This window comes from Chrysochloris asiatica, unplaced genomic scaffold (genome assembly GCF_000296735.1).
Source record: "Chrysochloris asiatica unplaced genomic scaffold, ChrAsi1.0 scaffold00016, whole genome shotgun sequence".
NCBI lineage: Eukaryota > Metazoa > Chordata > Mammalia > Afrosoricida > Chrysochloridae > Chrysochloris > Chrysochloris asiatica.
In genome coordinates this window covers 4,949,874-4,967,174 of record NW_006408534.1, presented here as the reverse complement: position 1 = coordinate 4,967,174, position 17,301 = coordinate 4,949,874, and the positions used below count along the sequence as shown (strand labels likewise).

At 38.2% G+C, this 17,301-nt stretch overlaps 1 protein-coding gene across 2 annotated transcripts in view; it reads right to left on the bottom strand.

Moving 5' to 3' along the window:
• MEMO1 (mediator of cell motility 1) overlaps positions 1-17,301 on the bottom strand; it is a 218,433-nt gene that overhangs the window by 111,106 nt on the left and 90,026 nt on the right. The window contains exon 3 of one of the 2 annotated variants that reach the window (XM_006835160.1): positions 570-638. The exons of the other annotated variant lie outside the window; for it this stretch is intronic. Coding sequence (XP_006835223.1) covers positions 570-638 — 69 coding nt within the window. The remainder of the gene's footprint in view (positions 1-569; positions 639-17,301) is intronic. 2 annotated transcript variants of the gene reach the window in all.

Genomic DNA, 17,301 nt, shown 5'->3' with positions numbered 1-17,301 from the left:
AAACAGAAAATTATATTAATAAGAAAATTGACAAGAAATTTGTATCAAGTTAAGTTTTTCCCTTAACAACAATGCACCAACTTATTCTTACAAGGTAGCAAGTGTTGTCCTATGAAAATTTTGTCAGGAGACCTTACACCTCATCTACCCTACAATCCTGATATGGCTCTTCAGACTTTTTGTTCCCAAAACTCAAAGAACATTTCAAGGGGACACGATTCAATCCCTCAAGAATGGCAAAACTACCAATTTGATGTGGTGTCAATCAAAGAGGGTAAAATCCTTCAGTGAAGACTCAGAGTTGGAAATGTCACCTTCAGAACTGTTTGGGATTATATGAAGGATATGTGAAAAACCAATCACATTTTTATATTTTTGGTTAACAACAGTTTCTATGATTTTGTAGCAATATTTTTCTCTTACCCTTGTATGAGGGGGCTTCAGAAGGCTTACTGAAAAATTCCATTATCTTTTAATACCGTTTATCCCAAACTTTTTGAAGCCCCCTCATATATATTGCCCAAACTTCTCCCATTTAAAGCAAAACCGTATCTAAGTATGTTACTTACGTAATAGATGGATCCACTTGTTTGTAAGCATGGGCAGCACAAGACCCACAGTACGTATAACCTGCATGTCTGTTTAAAAAAAGGGGAGGGGGGTATTTAAAAAAATTTAATAAGATTCAGGATAAAAATATTCGAAAACAGATGCTTTTGAAAGAAATATATTATGGCAAACAACAGAATTCAATATATGGATTAAAAAGGAAATGATAATGATGCAATTTCAAATTGTTCTATATTGTGCTTCTATACTTTAAAATTATCTAGTATGTTTTTCTGTGTGTGTGGTTGTTTTTTGTTATTGTTGTTTTTAAGGAAATTTATACTTGGAGAAGTTCATGACTAATTTGAAGTTGCAAACGTAACATTAATAATATACGAGCTTTTCATACTCTTCTTCAATACCATTGTCAGAAGTTTAATTTGACCAAACCAAATACCTTACACAACTAACAACTAATTTCCTTCTATTTTTAGTGGTATGGGAAATGACCTGGCCTTCTGCGTCTTATACCTTTTCACTTTCTTTCCCTATATTTCTTTCTTTTCAGAGTCTGGTGGCAACATTTGGCTGGCTCTCCTACTACCTGCAAAATAAACTTGTTTTCTAATCTCATTTATTTTCTTGACTCACTCTAGTTTCATGAGTCTACAGACATTTCCCTTGATGCCTGTTAGTGTATGTGCCCAACAACTTGCTAGTAAATGTTTAACAACTGACTCTTTGGTTAAAATATATATATGTGTGTGTGTGTGTGTGTGTGTGTGTGTGTGTGTATCCCCATACATGTGTACAGAGTCCTAGTGTGGCACTGTAAAATAAGCATTGGACTGCTAACTTGAAGGTCGGCAGTTCAAATCCATCAGATACTCCTTGGGAACCCTAAACAATGTCACTATGTGTCAGAACCAACCCTATACAGTGTCACCATGTGTCAGAACCGACTCATTGGCACTAAACAAGAAAATACATATGTGCATAAGCTTTGGTCAATTATAAAGAGACAAAAAGTCATGCAGAGTCCATAATTTACAAATGATTAAATATAATACTCTCATTGTAAGCTGCATATATCTAATTTATTATAATGGAATGCTTTCACAGACTTTTGTTGAGTTTTTGAATCTATGGTATATCTATTAGCCCTGGTGTGGTGCTGTCCAATAAGCACTGGGCTGGAAACCGTAAAGTGAGCAGTTCAAACCCATCCATCATTCTTGAAACTCTATACAGGGTCACTCTGACTCAAAATCTACTCTACAGCACACACCAGTATACAAATTTATGCAACTAACAAGTAAAACAATGGCATTTTAGAAGAGCTTCACTCATTTGTCAATAACTTAATTGACTTTTGTACAACAGAATAATAGTTTCTGAATATTAGAAAGTGCATTTTCCTCACCTGTGTATATGTGTTTCCATACACTATTCATAATGCAAAGGGCACAGGGATGAAAGATTTTAGAATTTAATCTGCATTATTAACATTTTCTCCATTATTCTGTTAAGTATAAACAATCAGCAGATCCTAAATAAAGGTCTGATTTATAGCATTTGCTGATTTCAATGGAGTAAATAATTCCCATCAAGGCCAATTTTAAACTATACCATTACAGCACTGAATGCAGAGTTGGGACGAGATGCACAGTAAACTGAAAAGATAGAACAAAGACTGGGAGATAATGTTTGTAAAGCATATATGTAATAAAGGATTTAAATCTGAAAATAAAGAATACTTAAAAATTCAGTAAGAAAATAACCAAATACTTAAAACTAGAAAAAAAATATAAACAGACATTTCAGTAAAGAATAAATTGTGATGGAAAATAAACACATAAAGAGATCTTAACATCATTTACCATAAGGGAAATGAAAATTAAACCTACAATGCAGTTGCAGGGAGGGGATTGTAATCATTGAGATGACACAAAACATATAATTTGCTGATTGTAAACCTAAGGATCTTGTCTGTTAGCTTTCACTCAATTCACAATAAAAAAGGAACAACAACAACAAAAAAACCTATAATGAGCTACTATTGTTGTTGTTGCTGTTGTTAGGTGCCATTGAGTTGGTATCGACTCATAGCGACCTTATGCACAACAGAACAAAACACTGTCCAATCCTGGGCCAACCTCACTATCATTGCCAGGCTTGAACCCACTGATGCTGCCACTTTGCCAATCCATGTCACTGGGGGGTCTTCCTCTTTCTCTCTGACTCTCTACCCTACCATTAGCACTACCATTAGAATAACTACAATAACTAGAATAATTAAATTTAAGAATAACCACCTCAAGTATGGTGAAGATGTAGAAGAACTGAAATCTCATACACAGTCTATAGAAAGGTAAAATGGTGCAACTATTTTGGAAAACAGGCAATTACTTTAAAAAATTAAACATACTCCTACAACATAACCCAATCACTCAACTCCTAAATAGTTATTAAAGAGAAATTCAACATTATACTGACACAAAGAATTATACAGAAAAGTTCATAATAGATTTATATGTAACAGCCCAAAACTGGAAACAACTACATAACCATCAATAGTTGAATGAATAAATAAACAGTGATATATTCATTCATGGAATATTCCTCAAATGAAAAGGAATGAACTGTATCAAAAATGGGGGGAGTAGTTAATCTTACAGTCCAGAAACAAAGGATCCTAGGACACCAAGGGAGAAGACCACAAGCGGAATGTGAGGCCTTAGGAGAGAAGCAGCGACACCAGACATGGAGGCAGAGATGGGGATATGGAGAGAGGGAGCAGCTGAGGACTCTAGATTCAAGGGGAGAGAGGGACTAAGAGCTGGCAGCCAGGAGGCAGACTTGCCGAATGTGTCCTATGGTGGTGTAATTATTATATATGCCTGAGTGTTTTAAGAAAAAAAAAAAAGAGCTAAAATGAATGGAAAGAAAATAGTTAACTGATGGCACATGGAGGGGGTTATAATCATTATAATGAAACAAGGTGTATAATTTGTTTAATGTAAAACTGATGATCTGCCCTGGAAACTTTCACTCAAGTCACAAAAAGGAAGAGATACGATTTCTTGACTAACGTGTTAGAACATATGAGTAACGATGAGCACAGTGAATAATCTACTGAGCAAGCCTGTAACCTGACTTCATGGAACAAACAAAATAACTGACAGACATTAATAAAATAAATTACATGCTTTAAAAAAAATTTTTTTTAATATTGTTGAAAGTGGTTATGTTTGGAGTTTTAAAAATAGCAAATAGTTTCTTATGTCTTAGAATAAAATTTCCTGTGAAACATCATGTACAAATTCAAAAAGAGCTATATTTCCTATAATCAGATAAGAATACGATAGGATTGAGAATGGCTTTGATTTTTTTTTTTAAGGTTTTTATTGTGGATTGAGTGAAATTTTACAGGGCACATCATCAGTTTCACATTCAACCATTCATATGGCTTGTTTCATTACATTGATTATAATCCCCTCCATACATCTTCAGTTAACAGTGTTTCTCTCTGTCCTCTTTAGCTTTTTTTTTTTTTTTTTGGTGAACTTTGCCTTTTTGGAATTTACAGTCTCGGCTTTTAGGGAAGGTTTTTACATTTATCTGTGGATATCCAGGGCTCATGTATGAGATTACTAACAAGCATAAGTGAATACTCAGATGAGGGACAGTTTGCTATGTCTGCTAGGTTGCTAAAGTCTGATCTTCAGAGCCTATGGTTTGGAAGAATGGCTTTGATTTTAATGTAAAAAAAATAACAACTATGTCAAAGATGCTGTAAAAGAGTTTTACAATTCTAAAAGGGGAAAAAGTTAAAATTGTAAATCAACATGTATGTGATTTTAAATATGTATATGCAACTCAGTTAATATGTAACATACTGTAAATTGTTGTTATTAATGTTAAGTGCCCTTAAGTTGGTACCGACTCAGGAATAACGTATAGGGTTTCCAAGGAGTGGCTGGTAAGTTTGAACCACTGACCTTGTGATTCAAATCACCCTTGCAGTCCACTGCTTTATTCCACAGCACCATATCAGGACTCGATTCATTGGTATCTATAAATGTTAACTTGAACTTTAAACTTTAAAAATCTTTTAATTAAGAAAACAGTAGACCATCTTATATTCAAGATCATACTACATTCTGGCATATAAAACGTTAATAGTTCTATGAAAGAGAAGACACAGTTGTCCAATGACAGCAAAATGATTAAGTAAATTATGGCATAGGCATAAATGAATTATTATATACCCACTATAATGCACTACAGAGGAATGTGAACAAAGGAAATGCTTATTTTAAAATTTATTTTTTACAGCAAGAAACATAATTATAAAAAATACTGTGCTTTGCTCCAATGAAAACACCTAAGAATACACAAAGTAAAAAGATTCAAATAATTTTTTTTTAATTAGCAAAAAAAAAAAAAAAGGAATGAAATACGGATACACTCAATTATTCAGTGGGAGAAGCAAAAAAAATCATTTATTTTATATAAAACTGTAGAAAACAGAAAATTCATCAGTGGGTAAGAAAACAGAAGAAGGGGCAGAAAGGCACAGGAAAAAATAATAAAGGGGCTTAAGAAAAACTTTTGGAGGTGATAAATACGATAATTATCAATTATCTTAACTGTGATGTTAATTATGTAGATAAGTCATGGTGTGGTTATCATAGGGTAAGCACTGGACTGTTAACTAAGGTTGATGGTTCAAATCCCACCAGCTGCTCCTCAAAACCCCTATACAGGGTTACTTAGCTAATACTGAGAATCAACTCAATAGAACTTAACAACAACTAGATATATTTCCTTTATTTTTTTTATTTTTTAATAAAAACCAAACTTTATTAGTGGTTACCAAGCAGTAAGGAAGATGGAGAAAATGAAAGCCATTGTTTACAGTTGCTATCCAACTGATTAGAACTAACACCAACCACAAGTGTGGCAAAGTAGAACTGCGCTCCTTAAGGTTTACTATGGCTTGTATTTTAGAAGGATATCACCAGACCTTTCTTAAACTGCACATATTTAAAGTATATATTTGACAAATTGGTGTTGTTGTTAAGTGTCATACAGTTGGTTACAATTTATGTTTTTATTTCCATGTAAAACCAAAAGGTCACCCCGCGTCTGTCAGTTTGTCGTACTGTGGTAGCTTGTGAGTTACTGTGATTCTGAAGCAATGCACCAGTATTTTAAATACGAACATGGTCACCATGGTGGACAGGTTTCAGATGAGCTTCCAGACAAAGCAGACCAAAAAGAAAGAGTGACGAACTATTTCTGAATATTTAGTCACTGAAAACCTTATGAATAGCAGAGAAACACTGTCCAATATAGTTCTGGAAACTGAATCCCTAAGGTTGGAAGGCATTCAAAATGCAACTGGGGAAGAGGTGCCTCTTCAAAGTAGGGTTGACTGTGATAATGCGAATGGAGTAAAGCACATGGGAGAAAAGCCAGTGGAACCTTCATTTGCTGATGGGGCACAACTCAAAATGAAGAGAAACAGCTGTAACATCCACTGAAAACCGAACACAGAATGTACGAAGTATGAATCTAGGAAAATTGGAAGTTGACAGAAATGAAATGGAACACATAAACATTGATATCTTAGGCATTAGTGAGCTGAAATGGGCTGGTATTGGCCATTCTGAATCTGACAATCACATGGTTTATTATTCTGGCAATGACAAATTGAAGATGAATCGTGTTGCATTCATTCTCAAGAAGAACATACCCAGATCAGTCATGAGGTACAAATCTGTCTGTGATAGGATAATATCCATGTGCATACAGGGAAGCCCAGCTAATACCACTATTATTCAAATTTACACAACAACCACTAAAGCTATTGAGGATGAAAGAATTCTACCAACTTCTTCAATCTGAAATTGATCAAACATCTGAAATCAAGATGTATTAACAATTACTGGTGATTGGAACGCAAAGGTTGGGAGCAAAGAGGAAGGAACAGTGGTTGGAAAATATGGCCTTGGTGATAGAAATGAAGCTGGAGAATGCATGAAAGAATTCTGCAAAAACAGTGACTTATTCATTCATTTCAAATACCTGCTTTAAGCAGCATAAGACACGACTATACACTTGGAACTCACCAGATGGAATACTCACAAATCATACTGACTACATCTGCGGAAAGAGACGATGGAAAAGATCCATGTCATCAGTGAAAGCAAGGCCAGCAGCAGAATGTGGAACAGACCATCAACTGCTCATATGCAAATTCAAATTGAAGCTGAGGAAAATGAAAACAACTCCACAAAAGGCAAAATATGAACTTGAATATACCCCACTTGAATTTAGAGATCATCTGAAGAACAGATTTGATACATTACACACTAAAGGCCACAGACCAGAAGAGTTGTGGATGACATCAATAACATCATACATGAAGAAAGCAAAAAGTCATTAAGAAGACAAGAAAGAAGGAAAAGGGCAAAATGGATGTCAGAAGAGACACTGAAACTTGCTCTCCAGCATAGAGATGCTAAAAGCAAGTGGAAGAAATGAGGAGGTTCAAGAGCTGAACAGAAAATTTCAATTCCAGCTTGAGAAGATAAAGTCAAGTATTACAACAAAATGTGCAAAGATCTGGAATCAGAAAACCAAAAACAAAGAACACGGTCAGCATTTCTCACGCTGGGGGAACTGAAGAAAAAATTCAAGCCTCGACTTTCGTTATTGAAGGTTTCTCAGGGCAAATTATTGAATGATGCACAAAGCATCAAGAGAAGATGGAAGGAATACGCAGAGTCACTGTACTAAAAGGAAATGGTTAATGGTCAGTCGTTTGAAGAGGTAGCATATGATCAAGAGCCAATGATACTGAAGGAAGAAGTCCAAGGTGCATTGAAAGAACTGACAATGAACAAGGCACCAAGAATTGATGGAATAAAAATAGAAATCTTTCAAGAAAGTGAAGCGGCAGAGGAGGCACTCATTCATCTCTGCCAGGAAATTTGGAAGACAACTATCTGGCTGACTGACTGGAAGAGATCCATATTTGTGCCCATTCCAAAGAGAGGTGATCCAAAGGAATGCGAAAATCATCGGACAATTTCTTTGATATCCCATGCGAGTAAAATTGTGCTAAAGGTAATACAGAAACGGATACAATCATACATTGACAGAGAACTTCCAGAGGTACAAGCAGGATTCAGAAGAGGCCGTGGAACAAGGGGTATCACTGATGATGTCTGATGGATCTTGGATGAAAGCAGAGAATGTCAGAAAGATGTTTACCTCTGCTTTATTGATTACACAAAGGCTGTCATGTGTGTATCATGACACACAATGTGCAACATTGCGAAGTATTAGTATTCCAGAACACTTAATTGTGCTCATGAAGAATCTATACCTGGACCAAGAGGCAGTTGTTTGAACAGAACATGGGAACACTGAATGTTTTAAAATTAAAAACGGTGTCCGACAAGGTTGTATTCTTTAATCATACTTATTCAACCTGTATGCTGAGCAAATAATCCGAGAAGCAGGGTTATATAAAGAAAAACGTGGCATCAGGATTGCTGGAAGACTTATTAACAATCTGTGATATGCAGACGATACAACCTTGCTTGCTGAAAGTGAAGAGGACTTAAAACATTTATTGATGAAGATCAAAGAGCACTGCCTTAGGTATGGATTACATCTCAGTGTAAAGAAAACAAAAATCCTCACCACTGGACCAATAAACAACATTCTTATCAATGGAGAAAAGATTGAAGTTGTCAAGGACTTCATTCTTCTTGGATCAACTCTCAACACTCATGGAAGCAGCAGTCAAGAAATCAAACGACGTATTGCATTAGCCAAATCTGCTGCACAAGACCTTTTTAAAGTGTTGAAGAGCAAAGATGTCAGCTTGAGGACTAAGGTGCACCTGACCCAAGCCATGGTATTTTCAATTACCTCATATGCATGGAAAAGCTGGACAGCAAATAAGGAAGACTATAGAAGAACTGATGCATTTGAATTCTAGTGTTGGAGAATATTGAAAGTGCCATGGGCTGCCAAAAGAACCAATAAATCCGTTTTAGAATAAGTGCATCCACAGTGCTCTTTGGATGCCAAGATGGCCAAACTTTGTCTCTCATACTTCGGACATACTGTCAGGAGGGACTAGTCGCTAGAGAATGATATCATGTTTGGTAAGGTAGAGGGTCAGAGAAAAAGAGGAAGACCCCCAACGAGATGGACTAGTCAAGTGGCAGCATCGATGGACTCAAGCATGGCAACAGTAAAGAGGTTGGCCCAGGATCGGGCTGTGTTTCATTCTGCCGTGCATAAAGTCACTATGGGTCGGTATAGACTCGATGGCACCTAAAACAACAACATCGAGTCGGTACCGACTCACAGGACTGCCCAGTCCTGTGCCAACCTCACATCGTTGCTACATTTGACACTATTGCTGCTTCTACTGTGCCAATCCATCTAGTTGGGGGTTTTCATCTTTTTCTTTGCACCTCCACTTTACCAAACATAATATCCTTCTCCAGGACTGGTCCCTCCTAATAATATGTCCAAAGTATGAGAGACAAAGTCTGGCCATCCTGGCTTCCAGAGAGCATTCTGACTGTACTTTCAACAAAGATTTGTTTTTATTTTTGGCAGGCCATGGTACTCTTAATACTCTCTTCCAATGTCATAACTCAAATGCATCAATTCTTCTATGGTCTTCCTCATTCACCGTCCAGCTGTCACATGCAAATGACATTATTAAAATACCATGGCTTGGGTCAGGTGCACCTTAGTCCTCAAACTAATAGAGAATCCTGGTGTGGCGCTATAGGATAAACACTCGACCACAAGGTCAATTTGAACCACAAGGTCGGCAGTTCAAACTCACCAGCCACTCCTCAAAAACCCTATACAGGGTCACTATGAACGAGTCAGAACCAACTCAACAGCACTTAACAACATCAACATTTTCTTAATTTATTACATATAAATCATACCACAATATAGCTATTTTGTAAAGGGTCCTCAACTCAACAAGCTTCAACTCTGAATGGAAAACAAGAGACTCACATAAGCATATCACAGCAATATAAGAAAGTGGTGTGTTTAGTCAAGAACTAAATGTTATTTTACATACCAGGAGCCAAACTTCAAAAAGATTAACAGAAAAAGGGAATTAAAAGATCATGAGAATTTTCCACCAGCATCCTGGTGAGGCGCTGTAGGGTGAGCAATGGCATGCTAAGGGATAGATTGGTGGTTCACACCTACCAGCCTCTCCTGGAAAGCCCTCTACAGGACTGCTGTGAGCCAAAAACAACTGGAGGGCACTTAACAACACCACTCATATGTTAAAATGTATACTTTAAATATATGCAGTTTAAGAAAGGCCTGATAATCTACTCCTGAGAACTTTATTGGTTGGATTAAAGGAGGTCCTATCCATATTAAATTACCTCAATAAAGCAATATTCTCACAAACTCAATTTAACTTAGCCATAGAAAATATATGAGTAGTCCTTTGGCTTGGCACACACAGTTTTGCTGTTATCCTATACTAATCTTGATACTCTATCCCCTTATGTCCCTAGTCTCCCACTGCTAATGACTCCAATACTGACAATTCAAATTCCTAACACCTGTTTCTGATCTTAACATTGCTGTCAACTGAAAGTATATTATCATGTCTAGCCATGTGGGTCTTAAAAAACAACCTAGTCCATCTGCCTCTCTACTAGTCATTCTCAAACATTCATGACATCCTTAATTTCTGGACCAGATACATGGTAATGGAGAAAGTCATATTAATAACCATGATGACATCTAGCTTGCCACAGGTCCTCTGCTCCTACATTCTCTCTTTTTAACTGAATCTATGATTCTACATATATGTGGAAACAATGTTTCATCAAGGGTTCACATATTTAAAGGAGACTTTGCTAAAGGAACTAAGGCTGTTTATAAGAGCAGAGAGCAGTGAAAATCTCAACAATATAGATCTTCAAATATGTACTGTAAACTGTTCCACATAAGTAGTTTGTTGGTGTTGTTAAGTGCCATTGAGTCCCTTCTGACTCACAGCAACCATGTATAGGGCTTCCAAGAAGCAGCTGGTGAGTTTGACCCACTGACAGTGCAGTAAAATGCATATCCTATGAAGCTACACAAGAGCTCCCACTCAAGTCTTTTACAAGCTCTTAAAATTCTTAATTACAAACAATTATATCTGACACTGGTACTGGTACAATGAGACACATAGTTCAATGGAACAGAAATGACAATCCAGAAATTAACGCATCCACATACAGCCAACTTATCTTTGACAAAGGGCCAAAGTATACAGAATGGCAAAGAGATAATCTCTTCAACAGATGGTGATGGCATAACTGGAAATCGATATGCAAAAGAATGAAACAAGACCTTTAACTCACATCATGCACGAACACCAACTCAACATGGATCAAAGACCTAAATATGAATACCAGAATTATAAAGGTCATTAATGAAAAAACAATGGCTCCAATACAAAATAGGAGTCCTGGTGTGGTGTTGTAGGTTAATGCGCCAGACTGCAAAGCTGTTTGAACTACAAAGTCGGTGGTTCAAGCTCACCAGCCAATCCTTGGAAACCCTATACAGGGTTACTATGGGTCGGGATTGACTCGACAGCACTTAACAGCAACAACAACAAAACAAACTGAAATCTTTCAACAAAGTTAAGGCAGCACTAGAGGCACTCATTCATCTATGCCAAGAAATTTGGCATAGATGGCCAACTGAATGGAAGAGATCTATATTTGTACCCATTCCAAAGAGAGGCGTCCCAATTAAATGCGGAAATCATCAGACAGTATCTTTGATATGCCATGTGAGTAAAGTTTTAGACTAAAGGTAATACAGAAACGGCTGCAAGTATACATTGACAGAGAACTTCCAGAGGTTCACGCCAGATTCAGAAGAGAACATAGAATGAGGAATATCACTGCTGACGTTAGATGGATCTTGAATGAAAGCAGAAAATACCAGAAAGATGTTTACACCTGTCCTTTATTGACTATGCAAAAGCCTTCAATTGTGTGGATCATGACAAGCTAAGAAAAACATTGCAAAGTATGAGTATTCCAGAACACTTAATTGTGCTCATGAGGAACCTGTACATAGACTAAGAGGCAGTTGGTTTGAACCGAACATGGGAACACTGAATGGTTTAAAATTAGAAAAGGTGTGCGACAGGGTTGTATCCTTTCACCATACTTATTCAACTGGTATGCTGAGAAAATAATTCAAGAAGCTGTGTTATATGAAGAAAACCATGGCATCAGGAGTGGAAGAAGACACATTAACAACATGTGATATGCAGATAATACAACCTTGCATGCTGAAAGTGAAGAGGACTTAAAATACTTACTGATGAAGATCAAAGACCATATTCTTTGATATGGATTGTGTCTCAATGTAAAGAAAACAAAAATCCTCACCACTGCACCAATAAACAACATTCTTATCAACGGAGAAAAGACTGAAGTTGTCAAAGACTTCGTTTTTCTTGGATCAACCATCAATACTCATGGAAGGAGCAGTCTAGAAATCAAACGGCATATTGTGTTAGGCAATTCTGCTGCACAAGACCTTTTTAAAGTGTTAAAGAGCAAAGATGTCAGCTTGAGGACTAAGGTGTGCCTGACCCAAGCCATATTTTCAATCACCTCATATGCATGCAAAAGCTGGACAGTGAATAAGAAAGATAGTAGAAGAAATGATGCATTTGAGTTATAGTGTTGAAGGAGAACATTGAAAGTACAATGGGCTACCAAAAGAACCAACAGATCTGTGTTGGAAGAAGTGCAGCCAGAGTACTCCTTAGAGGCTAGGATGGCCAAACTTCTTTTCTTATACTTGGGACATATTGTCAGGAGGGACAAGTCACTAGAGAAGGATATATTTGGTAAGGTGGAGGGTCAGAGAAAAAAAGGAAGACAGCCCCTCCACCCAACGAGATGGATTGGGAAAGTGGCAGCATCAATGGGCTAAAGCATAGCAACAACAATTGTGAGGTTGGCCCAGGACCGAGCAGTATTTCGTTCTGTTGTGCATAGGGTTGCTATGAGTCAGTATTGACTTGATGGCACCAAACAACATACGGTAGGAATTACCCTTCAAGTCTTAAATGGTGGCATTAATCTCTGCAATCCCTTCAGGAATGCAATAGTTCTTTTCCTAGGTAGGGGAAGTTCTAATTGCTTCCACTTAGCCCGTACTCCACAGATCAGAGATCCAATTTGGGGGTTCTGTCAGTTAACAATTATGCCTTCTAATTATGTATTCTAGAACTGGGGAAAACTGCCAATTACTACATGTCACAGACTTGCACTTATTCACTCTGAGACCTTTAGCATCACAGGTGAATAGTATGAACTTTGGATCTAAAACTGTATCACTCACACATTCTCTATCTGGGGATTCTCATCAAAAAGCACATAGAGAATAATGAGAAAAAAGTAGGACTCATCAAACCCAGGCTTAGTCCTACACAACAGCAAAAGCAAAAATAATTTAAACTAGATGGTATAAGAGTATTGTACCAGATTAAATGAGAAGGTATTCTCCAGCAGTAACGGTCTATAATTTAAATAAATAAGTAAATTAAAAGTCTATTACCCATGACTTACTTGAGCTGACATAAAATCTAGAAAGCCAGGAACTAAATTATAAAAAACTTACGAAGAGACTTCTGGCAAGATGGTGGATTAGGCAGACACACTACACGGACCCTCTAAACAAAGATACAAGAGACAAAATAAAACACACAGATGAAAATTCTGGCACACTGAACATCATAAGAAAGGTTAGAAAAGTAGATGGAGTATTTCCTGGGAGGAGAAACTGAGCAGGGATAGCAAGAGAGGAAGACTGACTGGTGAACAGCTAGCCAGACCTGACTTAACCATCTTGGGAGCAGCTTTGGCAGCAGAGAAAGGCCTGGCAAAGCAGATTTGCATGGGCAACAGAAAAGGTACAATTTCTTATTTTTCCCCACTCCCCTCTGTTGACCAGAAATGTAGCCTGCTCCCACCCTCATCTACCTCCAGCACACACTGTACTCTCCATGAATTCATGAGTAGGAGCCATGCTACTGCACCACTTTAGCATGCCATTCTGAAGCCTCAATGCAGGTTGGCTTGGTTCCTGACCTACAAAACCCACCCAATCACCTCAGCTTCCCTATGGTCCTAACAAACACTAAAAGTAGTTCTATTAAGGGGCACCACAAACTGCTTCCAGACTGAGAGCCCTGAACACAGATATCATGGGTGGCAACAGGAACTCCCACTAAGGCGAGGAAATCTGCCCTCATGTTCCTTTCACAATCACCTCACATAAGCTGCTTGAATTGCAGGAGTGTCCCTGAGAACTCACCCCTTCGGGTCTAAAAACTGCACTGATGGTTTTTACAAATATAACAACCCCACAATGCCCCCAGAGAAAACAATTTAAGTTCACACAATGAAAGGAAGCAAGTGTAAATTGCTACAATTTGATGAACTTGACCTGTGCTTATGAATATAGCAGCTCAAAATACCAACTGAGAGGGAAGGAATCTTCACATCAAGTATCAATCCTATCCGCTCTGTATCCAGGGTTCATAGGGACAAGCAACTTAGACATTAGCTACCTAAAATGGGGGAACTATAAAGGCATAAAGTCACTGGCTTACAAGTTTTCAAGAGGGAATTTAGTTTCAGAGTGTGGAGGGGAAGGTAGCATCCCCACTGAATAGTTTCATCTTGTCTAGACAAGATACCATAAGATTTTTTTTTTTTTTTTTTTAATTAAATGTTTTTATTTTGCATTGAGTGAAAGTTTACAGGGCACATCATCAGCTTCACATTCAACCATTCATATAGCTTGTTTCATTACATTGATTATTATCCCCGCCATATATCATCAGTTTACAGTGTTTCTCTCTATCCTCTTTAGCTTTTTTTTTTTTTTGGAATGGGGGGGGCGGGGGACTTGGCTTTTTGGAATTTACAGTCTCGGCTTTTAGGGAAGGTTTTTACATTTGTCTGTGGATATCCAGGGCTCATGTATGAGATTACTAACAAGCATTACTGAATAATCAGATGAGGGACAGTTTGCTATGTCTACTAGGTGGCTAGAGTCTGATCCTCAGAGCCTATGGTTTGGATGGTCAACAACGCTTGGGCCCACAGGGGCTTGACCTCCTGACCGGGTCTGTACTGTCTACATCTGGGTCCTCCTTATTTATTGATTGTTTAAGGGACGCTGCCTGTCTTAGGTGGTCAGTGCGAATTCCTCAGTCTTACCAGTCATTGAGACTCATTGCAGCATGGCAATGTCTCTGTCTTAAGTAGCCGAGGTTCCACGTGATCCTTACCCGTCTCTGGCCACACGTCCAGCATAAACAGCCGCCATCCGAGGAAGGCAGGGAGGGAGGAGATCAGCTGGGGACCCCATGCGCCCGACGTTGCCGGTCCACCACCTGCTCTAAGGTGACCAAGCAGGATCACTATGCTGAGGTTCAATCCAGTTCGTAGGGGATCTTACTCTCTAGCAGGGGTAGCAAATCGGTAGCCACTCAGTGTTCACTTTGAGAATTACTTATATCATAAATTTGAGCATGTAGCTGATGAATATCCCCAGACAAGTGTATATTGTTCCACAACCTCCTAAAATGCTGTTGGATTAAGTTCCAATTAATTTCTGGGTTACTGAAAGATAACACAAATCTACTTATACCTTGAGTAACCTTAGCTGGGAGTATAGTCTGGATATATTGGGTCTTATTTCCCTTAAGCGGTCTTCCTTTCTCTAAAGCATTTAGTCTGTTTTGTGAGCCTTTGTCTATTTACTCTCGGTTCATATGAGCGAGACTAATGTCCCTAGACATTTGATTTACATGATGGGCAGGGCAAAGATACCATAAGATTCTTACGATTCAATAGTGAGTAATTATTATCATGACTTATTGCGACTATCACACCGTAAAGGTAGAAGTTTTGTAACAAAAAGGGGGGAGTAGTAAATCTTACAGTCCAATAACAGAGGACCCTAGTACCATCAAGAGAGAAGAGCACAAGTAGAATGTGGGACCCTATCCAGAGAAGCAGTAACACCAGAGATGAAGGCAGAGATAAGCACATGGAGAGACTGAGCAGCTGAGGACTCTAAACTCATGGAAAGAGAAAGACTGAGTGCTGGCCGTCAGGAGGCAGGCTTGCAAAATAGGCTCTTAGATTGCTCAAGTGATTATATATTCCTGAGAGTTTTTGTGTACATCCCCCCACCAAAAAAAAAAAAAAAAAACAGTAACAACAGAAGTAATAGAAGCAAATACTGTTGAATGATGATGCATAGAGGAGATTGTAATCCTTGCAATAAAAAGATGAGTGTAAAACGAATATTCTCCCATGTACACTATCACTCAATTCTGAATAAAAACTTTAAAAAAAAAACAAGAGAGAGAACAGTTCAAACAAATGATCAGGATGCAGTGGAAGAAAAGGTAATAGAACTAACAGAAACAGAATTCAAAAGAATATTAACTACCTGCAAAGAAACAATAAAAAGATGAAGGAAAGCAAGGATAACACAATAAAAACTTTAGAAGAATTCAGGAAACCATTACAAGAAGAACCAGACAAAATAAATGCAAATTTTGAAAGAATGTAAAACCTGGGATTAGAAATTCACAAGATTAATGCTATAATCTCAGAAATGGACAATAAACTGAAAGGGAAATGGGAGTATATGCAAAGCAATGGAAGCCCAAATTAGTGAAGCTGGAGAGAAATCTCTCGATACTCATATGCCAAAACAATCCAAAAAAAAGAGAAGAAAACCTAAGAATTATGCGGGCGGGACATAATGAAGAGGAACAATTTATGGATGATGTGAACTCCAAAACAAAAAGAGTCAAGCACAGAGAAAACTGTTGAAGAGTTACTGGAAGCAAACTTCCTTAACATGATGAAAGATGAGAAAATAAGCATACAAAAAATTGAATGAAACCCAAACAGGACAGAATCCAAAAGAAAATCACCAAGACATAACATAATCAAACTTTCAAAATTCAAAGACAAGAAATGAAGAAAATAGGCTCTCTGCTCCTCCCCGTTCAACAGGCAGCCACAGCTTCTGTTGCAGTACCAGCTGCATCCCTGAGACAAGATGGTGAAGGTCGGAGTCAACGGATTTGGCCATATTGGGCACCTGGTAACCAGGGCTGCTTTTAACTCTGGCAAAGTAGAGGTTGTTGCCATCAACGACCCCTTCATTGACCTCAACTACATGGTATATATGTTCCAGTATGATTCCACCCATGGCAAGTTCAATGGCACTGTCAAGGCTGAGAACGGGAAACTTATTATCAATAGGAAGCCCATCTCTATCTTCCAGGAGCGAGATCCTGTCAACATCCAGTGGGGTGATGCTGGTGCTGAATATGTTGTAGAGTCCACCGGTGTCTTCACAACCTTGGAAAAGGCTGGGGCTCACTTGAATGGTGGTGCCAAAAGGGTAATCATCTCTGCCCCTTCTGCTGATGCCCCCGTGTTTGTGATGGGCGTGAACCATGAGAAGTATGACAACTCACTCAAGATTGTCAGCAATGCCTCCTGCACCACCAACTGTTTGGCCCCCCTGGCCAATGTCATCCATGACAATTTTGGCATCGTGGAGGGATTCATGACTACAGTCCATGCCATCACTGCCCCCCAGAATACTGTGGAT